Source organism: Salmo salar, chromosome ssa20, assembly GCF_905237065.1.
Source record: "Salmo salar chromosome ssa20, Ssal_v3.1, whole genome shotgun sequence".
In the NCBI taxonomy this organism is placed as follows: Eukaryota; Metazoa; Chordata; class Actinopteri; order Salmoniformes; family Salmonidae; genus Salmo; species Salmo salar.
The window spans coordinates 36,195,743-36,216,987 of record NC_059461.1 but is presented as its reverse complement, the minus strand read 5'-3'; the positions used below and the strand labels follow the sequence as shown (position 1 = coordinate 36,216,987).

At 41.7% G+C, this 21,245-nt stretch overlaps 1 protein-coding gene across 1 annotated transcript in view; it reads left to right on the top strand.

Annotated features, from left to right (window-relative positions):
* The window catches only part of LOC106580521 (zinc finger matrin-type protein 4), a 201,907-nt gene extending 181,099 nt beyond the window's left edge, over window positions 1–20,808 (top strand). Inside the window, exon 7 of the mRNA XM_045703277.1 lies at window positions 18,698–20,808. Coding sequence (XP_045559233.1) covers window positions 18,698–18,725 — 28 coding nt within the window. The 3' untranslated portion in view covers window positions 18,726–20,808. The remainder of the gene's footprint in view (window positions 1–18,697) is intronic.
* The last annotated feature ends 437 nt before the right edge of the window (window positions 20,809–21,245 follow it).

The window sequence follows — 21,245 nt, the reverse complement described above, 5'->3', positions numbered from 1 at the left end:
AAATTCACGAACTTAGCATAGCTAACTTGATCCGAGTCCAAGAACTTCAGAGAGGAAATTCTATTTTGACTGAGGGTGGGGGACAAATTACCCCATTCACAATATGCTTACTAATGACATGTGTGATCAATACTACACTAACAAGCCTGCTACAACCTTACAAAGCCTGGATGCTTAAATACTTAAACCCATGCCAGTGCTGCTGGCATCTGAAGCAGAAACTATGCCACAAATCAAGGTCGTCCTTTCATTTACTAACTCAATTTGGCTGTCTGACATGTTTGTCTTTTCACTTTCCAAGTATTCTTCATCTGAGCACACCGTAGCACTGTACCAGTCAGTCGTTGTCCTGCGCTTCATTTGAGCACACAGTAGCAATGTACCTGTTTGTGTCTCAAATGGCACCCTATTCCCTATATAGTGCACTCCTTTTTGACGAGGATCCATCATTTGTCCTTCCTTGTTACGGCATAAGGAGTCTTTTAGGAGGGGCTTGTCTGGTCCAGGCTGCTGAGACAGAAATAGCCTGCTGGCTGTGTGAGCTGACTGAGGTCCCATCTCCTCCCCAGTCTCAAGGTCTGACTGAGTGTTAGGGGTTTATGCTGACTACAGCAGACTGACTGAGTGCACAGACAGGGATCCTAGACGTGGCTGTCGACTGGCTGGTCAGTGTGAACTAAGGAGAAACTGGAGAGGGAACCCGTTTGACCTCTAGTTCAGGACAGGCGAGGAGGGAGGAGGAGGCACTGCAGCTCTCTCTTTCTCTTCTATCACTGGAGGTCAAGAACCATGTGACAGCGCAGTAGCCTATCTCATACATACACATTACTTGAGTTTATTGTTAAATGTTCTGCTAAGATACCGACATCTCTGGCGATGACCTAGTGTTGGACCATGTGAACAAGCTTAGCCTATAGATTTACATTTCACTTGAGTCATTTAGCAGATGTTCTTATCCAGAGCGACTTTCAGGAGCTATTAGGGTTAAGTGCCTTGCTCAAGGGCATATCGGCAGATTTTTCACCCAACAAGAACATTTCCCAGGACATAGACATATCTGATATTGTCAGAAAGCTTAAATTCTTGTTAACCTCTCTGGTATCATTGGGACGCTAGCGTCCCACCTCGACAACAGCCAGTGAAATTGCAGGGTGCCAAATTCAAAACAACAGAATTCCCATAATTATAATTCCTCAAACATACATGTATCATATGCCATTTTAAAGATAAACTTCTTGTTAATCCAACCACAGTGTCCGATTTGAAAAAGGCTTTACGGCGAAAGGACACCATGCAATTATGTTAGGACAGCGCCTAGCCACAAGAAACCATACAGACATTTTCCAGCCAAGGAGAGGACTCACAAAAGTCAGAAATAGCGATTAAATGAATCACTTACCTTTGATGATCTTCATCTGGTGGTACTCCCAGGACTCCATGTTACACAATAAATGTTTGTTTTGTTCAATAAAGTCCCTCTTTATGTCCAAAAACCTCAGTTTAAATTGGTGCGTTATGTTCAGTAATGCATTGTCTCAAATAACATCCGGTGAAATTGCAGAGAGCCAAATCAAATTACAGAAATACTCATCATAAACATTGATGAAAGATACAAGTGGTATACATAGGATTAAAGATAAACTTCTTGTTAATCCAGCCGCTGTGTCAGATTTCAAAAAGGCTGTACGGCGAAAGCACACCATGCGATTATGTTAGGACAGCGCCTAGCCACAAAACACCATACAGACATTTTCCAGCCAAGGAGAGGACTCACAAAAGTCAGAAATAGCGATTAAATGAATCACTTACCTTTGATGATCTTCATCTGGTGGCACTCCCAGGACTCCATGTTACACAATAAATGTTTGTTTTGTTCGATAATGTCCCTCTTTATGTCCAAAAACCTCTGTTTTGTTGGTGTGTTTAGTTCAGTAATCCAAAGGCACAAAGCTCGCTCTCAACATCCAGACAAAAAGTCAAAAAAGTATAATGAAAGTTCGTAGAAATATGTCAAACGATGTTTAAAATCAATCCTCAGGTTGTTTTTGTCATAAATAATCAATAATATTTCAACCGGACAAAAGCTTTGTCAATAGAAAAGGAGAAACAAGAAAGGCGCACTCCCGATCACGCGCTGGACTCATGTCTGGAAATTTCCACTGTCCACTCATTGAAAGTGCTGTGTCGCCCTCATTTTTCAGAGTAAAAGCCTGAAACAATGCCTAAAGACTGGCCACATGTAGAAGAATCCATAGAGATCATGAACTGGGTCCTAAGTCTTTCTATCCAAATCTACCAATTATATGCATATCCTAGCTTCTGAGCCTGAGTAGCTGGCAGTTTAATTTGGGCTCGCTTTTCATCCAAAATTCCAAATGCTGCCCCCTACCCTAGTGAAGTTAATCTAACTGCACTGTCCAATTTACACTAGCTATTACAGTGAAAGAAAACCATGCTATTGTTTGAGGAGAGTGCACAGTTTTGAACTTGAAAAGTTATTAATAAACAAATTAGGCACATTTGGGCAGTCTTGATACAAAGTTTTGAACAGAAATGCAATGGTTCATTGGATCAGACTAAAACTTTGCACATACACTGCTACCATCTCGTAGCCAATATCTAAATTGCACCTGGGCTGGAATAATACATTATGGCCTTTCTCTTGCATTTCAAAGATGGTACCATTATTTTATTTTTTTAAACGGTTGTTTTTCTTCTTTGTATTATCTTTTACCAGATCTAATGTGTTATATTCTCCAACATTCCTTTCACATTTCCACAAACTTCAAAGTGTTTCCTTTGAAATGGTACCAAGAAAATATATATCCTTACTTCAGCGCCTGAGGTACAGGCAGTTAGATTTGGATATGTCATTTTAGGCGAGAATTGAAAAAAAGGGGCCTACCTGCCGCCTCTAGATGTGGGTTAACAGACCCTGAGATGGTCTTTCCTATGTGTAATGTCATCATGCACTGCAAGAGATCAAGACACAGGAGCAGCCAGGCTCGGAAATAAGAGCCTGGGTCACAACATGCATTTTCATGATCAAACGTGAAGAGGGGAAGGTAACGAGGCCGGTGGGAGCGTAACGAGGCGAGGCGAGGGCACGTTGTGTGATTGAGACCAGTCCCTCCGCTCTTCCACTATTGATAGGTCAAGCAGACAGCCTCCTTACCATGCCGTCACAGATCCCTCGCCCAACTATCTCCATTCCCCGCTGCTCGCCTGCACTCTTCTCTACCCTCCCTCCCAGCCTCCCCCGTCTCTCCCTCCCTCACACATACTAATGGTGTGCAGAAAGACATTAGACGCTGCGTTCTCTCACTCTCAGTTGCCATGTCAGGTTGGATGTTGTCGTAGTGATTTGTTATTGCTGCTCGTTTCCCATGTTGTGTGGAATCGACCATCCAAAAAAAGAAAGCTGATTAATGCATGATGTGACGGTTGGCTCACGTCTCAGGTTTGACACACAATTCATTGCATCATGTAGCACTAGTCAGACATTTGTGAGGTAAAACAATTATTCAGCCTAATGATAATCTATAAATATAACTTTATAGGCTTGTATCCCAAATGGCACCCGGTTCCCTAGTGCACTACTGTTGACCAGGGCCCATAGGGCCTCATTTGACTTTTGTGACCATAGCCATCTTTCGAGATTATGTATTTTAATAACCTTTATTTTAGCAAGTAATCCCATTGAGACCAAGGTCTATTTTTCAAGGGAGCCCCTACAACATAAAAACATACAATACTATAAGAAATTTAAGATGATATGGAGATTATTATTTTTTATTTCACCTTTATTTAACCAGGTAGGCCAGTTGAAAACAAGTTCTCATTTACAACTGCGACCTGGCCAAGATAAAGCAAAGCAGTGCGACAAAAACAACAACAGAGTTACACATAAACAAACGTACAGTCAATAACACAAAATAAAATAGAAAAATCAATCTACAGTGTGTGCAAACGTAGAAGACTAGGGAGGTTGTCAATAAATAGGCCCTAGAGGCAAAAATTATTACAATTTAGCATTAATACTGGACTGATAGATGTGCAGATGATGATGTGCAAGTAGAGATACTGGGGTGCAAAAGAGCAAGAGGGTAAGTAATAATATGGAGATGAGGTAGTCGGGTGTGCTATTTACAGATTGGCTGTGTACAGGTGCAGTGATCGGTAAGCTGCTCAGACAGCTGATGCTTAAAGTTAGAGAGGGAGATATAAGACTCCAGCTTCAGAGATTTTTGCAATTCGTTCCAGTCATAGGCAGCAGAGAACTGGAAGGATAGGCAGCCAAAGGAAGTGTTGGCTTTGGGGATGACCAGTGCAATATACCTGCTGGAGTGCGTGCTACGGGTGGATGTTGCTATGGTGACCAGTGAGCTGAGATAAGGCGGGGCTTTACCTAGCAAAGATTTATAGATGACCTGGAGCCAGTGGGTTTGGTGACGGATATGTAGTGAGGGCCAGCCAACGAGAGCATACAGGTCACAGCGGGGCTTTGGTGATAAAATGGATGGCACTGTGATAGACTACATCCAGTTTGCTGAGTAGAGTGTTGGGGGCTATTTTCTAAATGACATCTATGAAGTCAAGGATCGGTAGGATAGTCAGTTTTATGTTTGGCGGCATGAGTGAAGGAGACTTTGTTAGGAAATAGGAAGCCGATTCTAGATTTAATTTTGGATTGGAGATGCTTAATATGAGTCTGGAAGGAGAGATTACAGTCTAACCAGACACCTAGGTATTTGTAGTTGTCCACATACTCTAGGTCAGAACCGTCCAGAGTAGTGATGCTAGTTGGGCGGGGGGGGGGGGGTACTGGCGGCAATCAGTTAAAGAGCATGCACTTAGTTTTACTAGCATTTAAAAGCAGTTGGAGGCCACGGAAGGAGTGTTGTATGGCGTTGAAGCTTATTTGGAGGTTCGTTAGCACAGTGTCCAAAGAAGGGCCAGATGTATACAGAATGGTGTCGACAGAGTATATTGCTATATTCTATTATTGAGAGTATAGCAGACTCATTGGGTGTAGATTTTATGGTGGGATTGGTATTCCACTGAAGCTCCTCTGTGTGACAGGGAAAAGGGTGGTGCTGTGTGTCCTCTGCTACGGACGTGACCATAAACCTAATGTATTCAACAGCTGAAATACAGCCGTTAAAACGGTCAAAGGCAGCTTGATTCATTCTGTTTGTCCTGGTGGCTGGTGCCGTGCTGAACCTTGGATATGAAACAGAATGGAACAGTATGATGAGGGCCAGTGTTTGGATGTGCTCTCCCACCTGCTTCTCCCTAGTCACACACACTGATACTGCTGCCTTCTCTCTTTCTGTCCCCTGTCCCCCACGGTCACAAAGAGAGAGATAGTGGGTAGGTATGTATGCTTTCATCCAGCCCCCCAGCACAACTGCTGCTCAGCGTACTAAGAAAGCCCACACACTCCCCTGGAGACAGGCCGCTAGATAATAACAGAAAGGCAGGCCCATGCATTCTGCTGATTGACAGTCTGTCTGACATGTCTCTGAATTCTACCTCTCCTCCTTTCCCCCCCTCTTTCTTTTCACTGTGATGATCAATTTACCACCAATGCTGCCTGTGTCCCGCTTCTCTACACACAAACACAGTCATCACTGTTTTGTTGTTTCTGATCTTCCATTAACAAAGGAACCCTAGTCAAAAAATCCTCTAGGATCCCCCCAAAAAATCTATTAGAAAATCCTGTCAGATTTTGGGACCTATCCTATAGGATGTTATCCTTATAGGATCTGTACAGTTTAACACAAATGTTCAGGTATTTGTGCCATATTTAGCTGTGAGATTGTCCAATAAAGCTGTATTTATCCAATTCTAGTGTCCATACAGTGTGGTCTGAAATAACAATGAATAGAATAATGTCGATACTATGGCTTGATAGGTTATAATAAGTAGGCAGGGTGAATTATTTGGCTGCTTCACAAATCAAAATCAAATGAAATTTATTTATATAGCCCTTCGTACATCAGATGATATCTCAAAGTGCTGTACAGAAACCCAGCCTAAAACCCCAAACAGCAAGCAATGCATGTGAAAGAAGCACGGTGGCTAGGAAAAACTCCCTAGGAAAAACTCCCTAGAAAGGCCAAAAACCTAGGAAGAAACCTAGAGAGGAACCAGGCTATGAGGGGTGGCCAGTCCTCTTCTGGCTGTGCAGGGTGGATATTATAACAGAACATGGTCAAGATGTTAAAATGTTCATAAATGACCAGCATGATCAAATAATAATAATCATAGTAGTTGTCGAGGGTTCCATAGCCGCAGGCAGAACAGTTGAAACTGGAGCAGCAGCACGGCCAGGTGGACTGGGGACAGCAAGGAGTCATCATACCAGGTAGTCCTGAGGCATGGTCCTAGGGCTCAGGTCCACCGAGAGAAAGACAGAAAGAGAGAAAGAGAGAATTAGAGAGAGCATATTTAAATTCACACAGGACACCGGATAAGACAATGGGATAAGTCACTATGGGAGCTCTTTCTAGAGCCCCAGGTTAAATTGTACATAAGAGCATTTTTTTAACTCTATAAATTGTTAAACTAGGGAGAAATGTGTGTTCACAATCAACCTAAATTGAAATGTTGATTTATGTGGACAGTATGTGTTACTACACTATACCCTGATGAAGACAGCTTGTCTGTCGAAACGTTGGTTATTAGGTTATTAAATTATTGCATCTGAGCTCCTAGTGTACAGCTCTCCTTTTCTTTTTCAAGTTAGTAAATTACACAACCTCATGTTTTGACCACATCAAATTGAGGGTAATTACACATACTTTTACCTCCCCTAGTCAAAATATCCTATAGGATTAGGGATTTTTCCAATAGACTGGTTCCAAAATCTGATAGGATGTTTCTATTGGATTCTTGTATTGGAATCCTATCGGATCATATTAGATAAAATATAATCCTATAGGAGTCCAATAGGACCGTCTCCAAAATCTGATAGGATTGAATCTATCCCATATTGTGGTGGTGTGTGGAAGAGGTTGAGAACCTTAGGGAATGATCACAGTTGATTGCCTTCAAAGATATGGAGATTGTGTTCCAGAGAGACACAGGAGAGAGACTGCTCCTCAGTTTACTGGTCTTTAATTTTGATTGCAGTTCAACATAAATGTTCAGGTTTCTGTGCCATATTTAGCTGTGTCAAGAAAAAACTACATATTAGATTATTTAAGATTATTCTTGCAAATATCCTGAATGTGGACAGTATGTACACAATTAATGTACACTACATTAAACAACCTCATGTTTTGACCACATCAAATTGAGGGTAATTACACATCCATTTTACCACAGATTAGTGTTATTATTATACATCTTAATTGTAATCACAAGTTGCAATGACACAAAATTGAATACTTAAAACAGATCAATATCACTGGTTTTGTACCATTGATTTTGTCATACGCACCAGCGGTTTTAGGACTTCTACAATCATTGTCAAACTCAAATGGCAAGAAAATTCAGGGTGCTCTCTGTATAAGTCACTGGCCTCACACAATTTGAGAGTCAAACTATCACTCAAAAAACAGCCAACTGTTGTAAGTGTTGATATCCTATGGCAGGCCGTGATTCGTTAAAGTTAAATAACAAAGCAACTTGTTTGCTTCCTTCCGCGTTTCGGCAGCCTCACAAAATTCCGACATTCTAGAATTTAGATGGCTGTATTCAGCAACTTCTCTTTAACCAGTGATATGTGACTTCATCTCAGATTCACTGTGGCTTTGAATAGTGTTCATTTAAACATTTTACATTTACATTTTAGTCATTTAGCAGACGCTCTTATCCAGAGCGACTTACAGTAGTGAATGCATACATTTCATACAATTTTTTTTTTCTTCTTTTTGTACTTGGCCCCCCGTGGGAATCGAACCCACAACCCTGGCGTTGCAAACACCATGCTCTACCAACTGAGCTACGGGGAAGGCTAAAAATACATCTACCTCACCGGCTCCTCTTGCAGTGTCTACATTTACATTTACATTTTAGTCATTTTTTTAGCAGACGCTCTTATCCAGAGCGACTTACAGTAGGGAATGCATACATTTCAAACAGTGCATACACACCAAACATTTACCCCTGCTCTATTGATTTCAACTTGATTGTGATTGACAAATAAGTGCTGCGTTTCTCTTTCCGTTTTAGTGACCCCCAAATCAAAACGCATCACACCAAAATGTAGCTGGTTGTCTTTAGACGGTTTTCGTCTAAGTGATGAAAATATTTCCAGTTTCCATGTGGTTTGAGAGTTGTGTTAGTTTCAACAGCCATACAACCTGATTTCCCCCTTAATTGCCACTTGTCAGAACAACAGGGTTTTTGGTGCATATGCAGTTTATAAGGGGATTATTTAAAAAAGATATAAGTACTATGATTACTATTGTGGCACATGTATATGTAGGTAGTGCATTTTATGTTTAGGTTTTTAATATATCACAAACTGTATTGATTATTGATTTGGACACTTCAAAAGGGTGGGTATAATTTGTGGAACGTTCCAACAGGAATCTATTCCAAAAACTTCGTAAATAACAAGGTTTCCAAAAAACAACGCATACAAAGTTGTATAGTGGCAGAATAAGATACCGGGTAGGGAGTGGTCTATTTCATTGCGTTTTTCACTCATCACGTTTATTCCGAAAAATGTCTGTCCTCACTCTGGTTGCCTATGGACAAACATTAAGAATAAGCTACGTGGTGAGTTGATGCCTATTCGGCAGCTAGTTAGCTAGGTTTGTATGCGTTGTTGGTTGGCAACCTTTTACTTTACGTTTTTTGGAACAGATTCCTGTTGGAACGTTCCACAAATTATACCCACCCCTTCAAAACAGTGTTTTGACTTCGGGCTATTTGTCAAAGGGAAGGAGCGACATCATTTTCAACTTATGTTTTAGGAATATAAATGGAACTTTCAACTTTAATTTCCATTTATATTCTACTTATTTAGGTAAAAACTGTTGAATGAGTCCAAAAACTCATGAAAGAGTTTCACATAAGGCACATACTGTATATTTAGCAAAAACCAACAATATAAACATTTCTCATCTGCTATAACTATACAGTGACTTAAACATTATATGCAAATTGCTACAACTTAGCTAACTAGTCAGCTGATGGGCAAATTGTGGCTAACAGTAGTTTCTTAGCTAGCATAAAAACGAGTGCATAAAATGCTGCCCGACGAAAATATGACAAACTTAATCAGGAAATACTGTACTCACACAGTGAAGGATATAACAGTTAGAATCTCTGTTTTCAAACGTCATTATTCTATACCCAGCCACAGGCAGCGAGCTGAACTTGGTAGTTAATTAATACTGCAAGCCTGTGTTAGTTATAACATCACCAGTCACTCTTAAAGGGACAGGTTTTCTTACAAGTGAATAAAACCAGAAATGAATATAGAACTATTGTTTTCTGATCAACGAAAATGTTGTAATTGTTGTTGTATTGTAGTGGAACTAATGAAAACAAACTATAATTTAATGGGTTCAATTTGAAAAAAGTTATAATAGGATTCTGATTGGGGTGACAAAATCCTATATGATTGCGTGAATCATATAGGGTCCAATAGGATTACTTTTTATTTCCATTAGGAAAATAGGATTCTGGTAGAGGTGACACAAAATTGTGAGAATCCTATATGATTCTGTTGGAAAAATCACTAATCCTATAGGATTTTTCTGACTAAGGAAACTTTTATTCCCTTGATATTTCCTTGTCTTAGAAAATACATAGTATTCCTTCACTCCCAAGAACAGTTCAAAAAGAAAGGTATTGTATTGACTTGTTATATGACAAGTCAAACAATAGAGGCTATATCCTCTTTCATAGAATATTTCATTTTCCTATTGCCGATATATGACAGGAAAAGTCACTTTCGCTGATGAAGCCGAGCACAAACACCCTCAAGCTATGAAGGCTTATATTTGTCATCTATTATGGTCTCAGCTAGGTATTATTAACATCAGTCAAGACCATCAGTCACGATAAAAAGGTATTGCCACACAGACATACAGAGGTGTAGGATGTGTGAAATGCAGTTGTGTCTCTTTGTATATGAAAGGTCAGTCCCATTATTTATCTAGGAAACTTCCCCCTGGTGCATTGACCATTCCAACCCCTACCATTATTATTTTGTATTTGTTTTTATTTGCAACAAAAACAAGTGATAGACAACAGTACAGATGAAAATATATATATTTTTTAAATGGTGTGCAGGTGTGGTTGGAAGCCCATGGGCTTTGATGAAAACCACACCACAAAAAAACGATATACAATACACACACACTTGATCACACATGCACCAGTACAATAATCAGAGAGAAAGCAGAGAACTTACTCACTGTATGGATCCTGGCTACACTTTACTAAACGAGCGGGAGATTACTAACACTCTCTCTCTCTCTGTCGCCCCCCTTCTCCCTCACTCACTCTATGCCCCCCACTCTCTATTTCTCTCCCTCTCTTGCTCTCCGCCTCTCTCTCTCTCTGTTGCCCCCCCTTCTCTCTATGCCCCCTCTCGCTTTCTCTCTCTCTGCCTGTCCCTCTCTATGCCCCCTCTCTCTTTCTCTCTCTCTTTGCCGCCCCCCTTCACCCTCTCTCACTCTCTATGAGCCCCTCTCTTTATCTTGCTCCGCCTTTCTCTCTCTTTGCCGGCCCCCTCTCTCTTTTTACAGTGACTGCGAAAGTATTCACCCCCTTGGCAGTTTTCCTATTTTGTTGCCTTACAACCTGGAATTAAAATTACTTTTTTTGTGGAGGGGGGGGTTGTATCATTTGATTTACACAACATGCCTACCACTTTGAAGATGCTAGAGTCAACTTTTGCAGCAATTACAGCTGCAAGTCTCTTGGGGTATGTCTCTATAAGCTTGGCACATCTATTCACTGGGATTTTTGCCCATTCTTCAAGGCAAAACTGCTCCAGCTCCTTCAAGTTGGATAGGTTCCGCTGGTGTACAGCAATCTGTAAGTCATACCACAGATTCTCAATTGGATTGAGGTCTGGACTTTGACTAGGCCATTCCAATACATTTAAATGTTTCCCCTTATTAAACCACTTGAGTGTTGCTTTAGCAGTATGCTTAGGGTCAGTGTCCTGCTGGAAGGTGAACCTCCATCCCAGTCTCAAATCTCTGGAAGACTGAAACAGGTTTCCCTCAAGAATTTCCTCGTATTTAGTGACATCCATCATTACTTCAATTATGAACAGTTTCCCAGTCCCTGCCGATGAAAAACATCCCCACAGCATGATGCTGCTACCACCATGCTTCACTGTGGGGATGGTATTCTTGGGGTGATGGGAGGTGTTGGGTTTGTGCCAGACATAGCGTTTTCCATGATGGACAAAAAACTCAAATATTTGTCTCATCTGACCAGAGTACCTTCTTCCATATGTTTGGGGAGTCTCCCACATGCCTTTTTGGCAAACATCAAACGGGTTTGCTCAATTTTTTCTTTAAGCAATGGCTTCTTCCTGGCCACTCTTCCGTAAAGCCCAGCTCTGTGGAGTGTACGGCTTAAAGTGGTCCTATGGATAGATACTCCAATCTCCGCTGTGGAGCTTTGCATCTCCTTCAGGGTTATCTTTGGTCTCTTTGTTGCCTCTCTGATTAATGTCCTCCTTGCCTGGTCTGTGAGTTTTGGTGGGCGGCCCTCTCTTGGCAGTTTTGTTGTGGTGCCATATTCTTTACATTTTTTAATAATGGATTTAATGGTGCTCCGAGGGATGTTAAAAGTTTTGGATATTTTTTTACAACCCAACCCAACCTGTTTGGAGAGATCCTTTGTCTTCATGGTGCCTCTTGCTTGGTGGTGCCCCTTGCTTAGTGGTGTTGCAGACTCTGGGGCCTTTCAGAACAGGTGTATATATACTGAGATCATGTGACAGATCAAGTCCACCTGTGTGCAGTCTAATTATGTTACTTCTGAAGGTAATTGGTTGCACCAGATCTTATTTAGGGGCTTCATCACAAAGGGAGTGAATACATATGCACTCACCACTTTTCAGATTTTTTATTTTTTGAAACAATTAATTTTTTTCATTGCACTTCACCAATTTGGACTGTTTTGTGTATGTCCATTACATGAAATCCAAATAAAAATCTATTTAAATTACAGGTTGCAATGCAACAAAATAGGAAAAACGCCAAGGCGGTGAATACTTTTGCAAGGCACTATATCTCTCTCTGCTGCCCCCCTCTCCCTCTCTATGCCCCCTCTGTCTCTCTCTTCACCTCTCTTTCTCAATGCCCCCCTTCTCTCGCTCTCCTCTCTCTCCCCCCCCCCCTCCCCCCTCTCTCTCTCTCTCTCTCTCTCTCTCTCTCTCTCTCTCTCTCTCTCTCTAGCATGTCAGTCAGTAGAGGATTGCCCAGGAAAGAACTCCCCATGAGACACAATGCTGTGTGCCACAAATCCCCCAACACTTAGACAAATCCCCCAACACCTGCTCCTCAAATCCTTCATGCACACACAATCATATTCACAAACATATTCACAACCACATTCGCAAGAGGGATAACAGCAGCTATGTGTCTTCAAAGCAAAAAGGCAAATTAATCTAGTTTAACGTTACATCTGATTACAATGCAACAGCAACATATTTCCGTCTGTTCAAAGGTTTATTGGCTGGGGGGATGGATATGCTGGTTGAAGGCATCAGGCATCATTGCAGGAATATTTTCAGACTGGCAGTGCAACTGTAGTGTCGTTTTAGCACTGGTAAAATAGGGTGGTCAAATGTGAGCAGTAGGATATTTGTTTGGACCGGAGCAGACAACAGACCCTGTCTCAATGGTAGCATAAACAACCATATGGAAAATCCTGGAGAGAACACTTTACCAACATAAATCTGGCCACTGTATCGAGCTGCAGCTTAGTGGCTGCGGTAACGCCTGGAGGGGTGGCAGAGGCAATTGATTCTGAAAGTGGCTGTCTGAGGCTGATGCTGATGGCTGCTTCCAGCACTGTGAAGTAGAGTAGTGACTTTGAGTTTGTTTTTTATGAAGGTGTTGGAATGCTAAAATATTGACCAACTACAATGCATTGTGTGCTGGAGCAGAAAAAGCTTGAGCACCAGTGGGAAGAGGAGGAGGAGGAGGGATGTTTTATTTCTGAGCCCATCTTTCTCCAGTGATCATCCCCTGTGTGATGGCTTCATGATTTATAATAATGCTCAGTGGAGGCTCTGCTGAGGCCCTTCTGCTCTGGCACCGCCCGGCCTTGGTGAGATGCACCGATTAGATGCTCAGTGGAGGGAAGTTCAGAAACTGCTTTACGGCTCTGTAGAAGGTAGATATCAACAAACAGGCGGGGGCAGCTTGAAAGCAAACCATCAAACAGGAGAGATTGTAGCACAAAGGAAGAAACAGGCAAAGCCACAGAGACAGTCGACAGTCCAATCGGCGGGTGTTTCTCTTATATGATTGAGCCTCATTTCCTCATTCTTTGACTTCCTAATTAATTCCTAATGCGCATTGGGAGCGAGATAGCTAGGGGCCCGGTATTGGCTACAGAATAGACACATTGTCAATCCCAAATGACATGTGTCTGTACCAGCTCACTGTCACATTCTGACCTGTAAAGGTGTTATTTGTTAGTGTTTAGTTTGGTCAGGACGTGGCAGGGGGTATTTGTTTTATGTGGTTCAGGGTGGTTGTGTGTATGTGTCCATGGAGAGGGGTATTTGATTTATTAGTCCAGGGTTTTGGTTATTGTTCTATGTTAGTTTATTTCTATGTTCTGTCTAATCATTTGTATTTTCTATGTTTAGTTAATTGGTGTTGGGGCCTTCAGTTGGAGGCAGCTGTCTATCTGCCTCTTGATTGAAGGTCCTATAATTAGGGGTGCGTTTGTATTGTGGATTGTGGGTAGTTGTATTCTGTTTTGTGCTTGTCACATGACAATTGTCGTCACACACACACACACACACACACACACACACACACACACACACACACACACACACACACACACACACACGACAATCGTTACACTCACCTGCTAATCCAAGCTGACATTCTTTCTCTCCAACAATAGAGTGACGGAAAGCTTTATCTTTCCATCACTCTATTTGTTTGGTTTAAGTCGTCAGAAATATTTCAGATTGAAAGATCACTCCATGATGAGCACACTAGATCGACACATGAGAGAGAACTCAGGCCTCTGAGGCTAGCCTTTCAACCATGTATCTTCAAAGTGCTTTTGGTCTGACATTCAGTCCCACCAGCTTCCACGACAGACACATGGCTTCTTTATATGACGTCCGGCACGTCCCCTGTGATGTCCCACAGAAAGACATTACCACAAATACACCAGAGGAGAAACATGGCCAAAAACACATTAAGAATGTGTGTGAATGTGTACAATGCAGACAATGGATGGGTTTATGAATATATCACTCAAAATTATGTGTAAGGAATATTTATTTTACAGCATTTAGTATGATGATAACTTGCTGGTGAACTGTACAAATCTGGAGGACTGCTGCTGTTATGTAGATTGAAATTGTCTTGGACAGGCAACTCGTTCTTACATAGCAACAACCAGGAGTATCATAAGCTGCAACATAGAAAGAAGAAGGGAGGCATTTTATCACAAAGGGAGAATTAACTTCAAAGGGACTGAAAATGTTCATGTGGAATATAGGCATGGGGATAAATAATTCATGGATAATTCCTCCACCAGAGTAATGTGCTGACCGAATTTGTCACACACTGTATGAATACATAAGTTGTGTGTTCACAATCACGTGTTTAAGGTCTCTGCATTCAGATGGTGTGGTTTCTATTTGCCATTGCACCAAGTGAAACTATGTAACTTACACTCGCTTCACGGTAAATTAATTATAAGGCAGTTTGCCTTGAGAGGGAAAATAGAGGAGGCTTGATACTGCTGCTGGAAAATGTATCTTTCCTGTCTCTGACTGACTTGAAGGCTACGGTAGTAGGGAGAGGGGAAGGAGAGGGGGAAGAGGTAGAAGGAGAGGGTGGGGTGGGCAGAGAGGGGGAAGAGGGCGAAGGAGAGGGTGAGGGGAGTGGAAAGGGTGAAGGAGAGGGGGAAGGAGAGGGTGGGGTGGGGTGGGCGGAGATGTGGAAGAGGGCAAAGGAGAGGGGGAGGGGAGGGGAAAGGGTGATGTGAGTGGAGAGAGGGAGGGGAGTGAAGAGGGTGAAGGAGAGGGAAAGGGGTGGGGGGAGAGGGAAAGGGGCGCTGGAGGCTGTGCAGACATTCTCAAAGCTGTTCTAAAAGTCTGTCCTGCTGTCAATCTTGGGCGGATGCATCTTTAAGAGCTGTCATTTAGATGGAAAGGAAGGCAGTCAGCAGTAACAACAGTGTGCTTGTTAGAGGGCAGCAGGAAACCCTATAGTAGATGTTGCCACTAACAATGTAGAACTCTTTTCAGACTCATCACAGAGTGGCCTTGCTTGGCTGAGCTTTTCTCAACGACTTACAGAAATGCTGTGCTCGAGAGGAAATTATCATACATTTTTTTATTTAAGGATGGTACTTGGATTAGATTTTCAGCTGCAGGGACAGCAGAGTTTGAAAATGAGACTTGGTTAAAATGTGTTCTCTTGGTTAACTTGGCTAGCTACTGTTAACATCTTTCTCTGCTGCACTTTTGGTTGCAATGCCTCATTCAGTTGTCTCATTGTTGTGGTCTGTAATCATATAGTTAATTAGACCAATTGAACGATGCTCCTTAGACCTCTGGAAAAATATAATTTGTGTTGTGCCAGCCAGTGTTAAACCACCTGAGATCAGAATACATTAGTACTGAGTCCAAAGTAGGGACAACTATAATGTCTGAACATCAGGTGAAAAATCAAGAAATCCCTGCATGGTTTCAGATGCACACATTGTTTATTGAGTGCAGCATTGTCTTTTGTACCACAAACGAACACATGAAAATCTCTGGATTTGGGTACACTGCATTTGAACTGAACAGTGGGTGAAACAGTAAATTCAAATGTATCATTTAGCCTACAAAATGATGGCTGCATGTTTTCCTGAATGTGTTGTAATTAGTCAGGTTTTATAGTGATGCAAAGTAGCTGAAGAGGCTCCATTCATATGAGTGAAAAAGGCTGTCTGTAGAGAGTCCCTCTAATGAAAACAAAATGCTAAATATGTCTTTGAGTAGAATAAATTCAGCTCTGCTGGTGTGCTGAGAATGTGTTCATTTTCCTCCATTTGATGGAACTGTTTGCTTTCTCCAAAGGGAGGCCTCGTCTCAAGGTTGTTTTATTTCTCAACTTTACTCAGTGAATGTTGCGTTAATCTTACTCTTACTTTATAATCCCCCACCTCCCCTCTGCTTTCATTATTCTGTGTTTGTGCGTGTGCGTACATGCACTTGTGTGTTTGCATGTGCTTTCCGTGAGTGCTTCTGTGTGTGTGTGTGGTGTGTGTAGACTAAGGTCTATGCAAGTCTGATACATTAGCCTTTATGGCGGACTGATTCAGAACTAATGTGGGTCCTGCTCTGCTGCTGATGCTGCTCTGGCCACATCCTCTAGGGACTACCTCAACAGGATGGGTACTAACTTGTGGGGACTAACTCAGCAGGGTGGGGACTAACTCATGGGGACCAATTCAGCAGGATCTGGACTACGTTATGGGACTGCCTCATGGGGACTAATTCAGCAGGATGAGTACTCCCTCATGGGGACTAACTCAGCAGGATGGGGACTAACTCATGGGTATTACCTCATATGGGACTAACTCAGCAGGATGTTCATTTTACAATCTAAACAGTGATTACTCTCCAAGTTTACCTGGAGTCAACATAGAAACCCCAGACTAAATGCAAGTCAGGGAATCGATTACTTGAACAAATAATGCTTGTAGATTAACTACTGTTAATGTGGCGGGACTTACAGTGCATGCACCAATGAGGGTTAAGAATTCTGTTGTAGTACTGTTTTGGTAGTCTATTGGCTCAAAATAAGCTGTGATATACAGTCCCAGTCAAAAGTTTTTGGACGTGTAACAGTGTAGGTTCTGTCCCTCTCTTCGCCCCAACCTGGGCTCGAACCAGGGACCCTTGCACACATCAACAACTGACACCCACGAAGCATCGTTACCCATCGCGCCACAAAAGCCGTGGCTCTTGCAACACAAGGGGAACAACCACTTCAGATCTCAGAGCGAGTGACGTCACTGATTGAAACGCTATTAGCGCGCACCACCGCTAACTAACTAGCCATTTCACATCGGTTACACTCACCCCCCTTTTGAACTCCTCCTTTTCCGCAGCAACCAATGATCTGGGTCAACAGCATCAATGTAACAGTGTAGGTTCCGTCCCTCTCTTCGCCCAAACCTGGGCTCGAACCAGGGACCCTTGCACACATCAACAACTGACACCCACAAAACATCGTTACCCATCGCGCCACAAAAGCCGCGGCTCTTGCAACGCAAGGGGAACAATCACTTCAGGTCTCAGAGCAAGTGACGTCACTGATTGAAACGCTATTAGCGCGCACCACCGCTAACTAACTAGCCATTTCACATCGGTTACAGACGCACCTACTCATTCCAGGGTTTTTCTTTAAATTTACTATTTTCTACATTGTAGAATAATAGTGAAGACATCAAGATGATGAAATAACACATGTGGAATCATGTAGTAACCAAAAAAGTGTTAAACAGTCAAAATATATTTTAGATTTTAGATTCTTCAAAGTAGCCACACTTTGCATTCGTGACAGCTTTGCACACGCTTGGCATCCTTGAATGGCAGGTATCCTGGCGGGTTGGCGATTTGGCCCAGTAACCTTTCTGGATTGAGCAGACAAGGTAGAAATCTGTCAATCTGCCCCTGAGGCAGTTAACCCCCAACAACAACTATTCCCCAGGCACCGATGACGTGAATGTTAATTAAGGCAGGCCCCCCGCACCTCTCTGATTCAGAGGGGTTGGATTAAATGCGAAATACATATTTCAGTTGAAAGCATTCATTTGTACAACTGACTAGGTATCCTCCTTTCCAACCCCCCTCTTTTTCTCTGCTGTAGACTATCTATAGCACGCAGACTATCATATTAGATGTGGATTGGTTGTCATGCTTTGAAAAATGTCATACCATATTAAGTGAGAGGGCCTTTAAGTATGATTTCTCTTAGACAGGGAAAGAACAGGGAGAGGCATCTCTGACAGTGATTGTGTGTTGATAAACCATTCGATAAGGCCTTTAGTCGATGTTGCGATGTCCTGGATATGCTATAAAACCTGGCATTCCTCTTAAATCACAACACAAGTGGGATTAGATGTTGACCACTCTAAGTGTCATCAGTGAGCTCCGAGGGCTTTGTTGAGGACATGACAAACGAGTGCATAAAGTCAAGTGGTGCGTGACGTACGGGAGACAGAGATGAGAAAGTGTCCTGAGGAGGGTTTTGTATCCAGTCTAGATGAGACGAGGCTGTTCAGACCTGATACTTTAACTACCCTCTGCTGCTGGTTGTGATGTTCTCCTTACTGTGGACACTTTATTGTTGATCTTATCAGGATCATTTCATCTTTACCTGGTTTATTTTATTGGTTGAGATATATTTTACTTTTGCGGTCTCATGACAATAACATCTCTCCCATTCTCTCCCTTTCCCTCCCTCTCTCTCTCGTTCTCTCCCTCTCTGTGTCTTTCTTTCTCTTGCAGCCTGAAGAATCAGATATGTGTCCAGTGAATCTTGAAGAACAAAATAAACCATTGGATTGATGTCAGACAAGCTGTGGTCAGCTTGCCCCGCTTTTTCTGCCTCTGCTCTGCTTTCTCTCTCCACCACACACACACACACACACACACACACACACACACACACACACACACACACACACACACACACACACACACACACACACACTCTGTCTCTCTCCGTGACCCTGCTGGCATACAGTAGGAGAACAAGGGGTTTTGTAACGCTTCATCTCCACAGCATCTCTCTCACCTGTCAACTTAAAGCTTCTGCAGAACTCTTCTCATTTTGGCCGTGTGATCATCAACATTCCACACTAACAGATGTTCAGTATGTTTAAAGACAATGGTCCAACAGCATAAAAGTTGATCGGATAAAGGGACAGTCCCCTCAATGCATGATGAAACGAACTACCTGCAACTTCATGCTAACTATGCTTTTTGCTTTAGTTGCGTTAGAGAGAGGAATTGTGGCATTTTGACTTGAGGAATACATAATTTTTTGTAGTTTATTTACCTCTGAAACAGAAAATGTATAAGAGAACCTATATGTAGGTAATATATTGTTTTTAGATTTTATTTATGAGTAATTTATTTAAACAAATGTATTTGGATTGCCTTTAGAATTAGTTTTTTCTTTCAGAATAATGTATAACATTATAATAATGGTTTAATGATTGGGTCTACAGTATGCTATACAGTCTTACAATAACATAATATCCCTGGTGGACAAAAGGTTTTGTTGGCAATAATAATGACAGTTTGAGAAATGCCTTTGAACATAATATATATTTTAACATTTTTGGAATTGATCTTTCTGCGTCCCTAGCAGTCTTGGAAGGAGAACCTAGATAGGGATCTATGTTGTCAGTGTTCCAGGTCTCAACATGTGTTCTCTGTTCCTCCATGTGGTTTTGAGGTTCATATGTGGTCTTCGTCTCAGGGAGGTCCCATTGATTACTATTGTTCAGATTCATGATTCAGATTCATGAACTGTTTTAAAATGTTACTGCGTTCACTGAATTCATTCCAAAAAGGCCTTTTAGAATGTGTAAGTAATACAGCCAATTACAGTGAATTTGAATCAAACCATGTAATTCTGTAATGGTGTAAAACATTGCTGTTATGATGATGATGTCTTATTCAGAGTTGGAGAGTATTTAAAAAGCAATCCAACTTTAATATACAACCTTATTACAACATTCTGTAGCAACTCTTTCATTCTAATATGTTATTCGAACATCAAAGCTACGTTATGACAGTGGTTCCTGTTGCCATAGCAGGTGTTTTAGTAGAAATGTCTATTTGTTCTTACTGTTGTGGATTAAACAGTTTATTGGTAATTGGGAAAGCAGATGTATCTTTATACAGATATAAGTTATTTATTTTCCTGTCAGTACAGTGCAGTCAGTGTCTGTCGACAGCAAAGATGTGTTTGATCAATAGCCTTGATAAATGTGTTAAAATGTATTTTTGTGCTAATTTATAAATAACTGATCTGTTTGTTTTGAAAGTACCAATGTCTGGAATTGTTACACCAGTTGAAACCAAGCCTTTTTAGATGTTTTGATAAGACTTCAACCGTTTTTATTTACTGCTTACTCAACAACAACAAAACACCAAAGCATGTTCATTGGCGTTAGAGAGATGGAGAGAGAAACTCACAAACATACATCAAATCTTTCTGAACTGAACAGCAACTGAAGAAGAACATAGAACAAATATTTATGAACTCAACACCAACTGAAGCTGGCTCAACTGAGAGCCATCCGCCTTGTGAGATGCCACAGGCAAAAAAAAAACTAATGTACAAAGTGTTTTTACTATTACAAGCAACTTAAGATGTACTCTGTGCACGAATGATTTACTAATTAATGCAACTCTGCGATCCACTGAATTGCTTTGCTCAGCCCAAGTCATAACGTTACATTCTGCCCAACTTTTGCATTGGATCTAGTGTCTCTCCCTCGATCTCCAGAGGAATGCCACCTCTCATACACCCTACTCACTTTGTGCGCTCTCTGGGTTATGTACTATACTGTGTCTGAAAAAGAATAAAAAGACACTTGCAACTATACTATACCACCTGTCCAGTCGTGTTGCTTCTTCAGCCTATGTTTTCCTCCGAGCTGGAATTCTTATCCGCAAAGTTAACATGCCCCATTTCTCAAAGGAAAATCGATTTTCACAGTTGACTGAAGATAGAGAATTCCTGAATGCTGTTGTCATCCTCTGCTGTACCATTCCATATCAATATCAGGAGACATGGCAGTGAGCAATAAGAGTTACTACCCATCACATGCTTTTTACTGAGTAAGATACAGTGATTCTATATGGTACTTCTATAAGGAGGTGTTTGCATTCCCATCGCCTGTCAGTCTAGACACCTCTGGTGAATACAACCTCTGTTCTTATCTAACCCTAGAGCTGAGCTGACTCTTTTATCTGAAGGAGTAGCGCAGGTATTCCTCTATCTGCTATTCCCCTGGAATCAAAGTCAACCAGCTACACT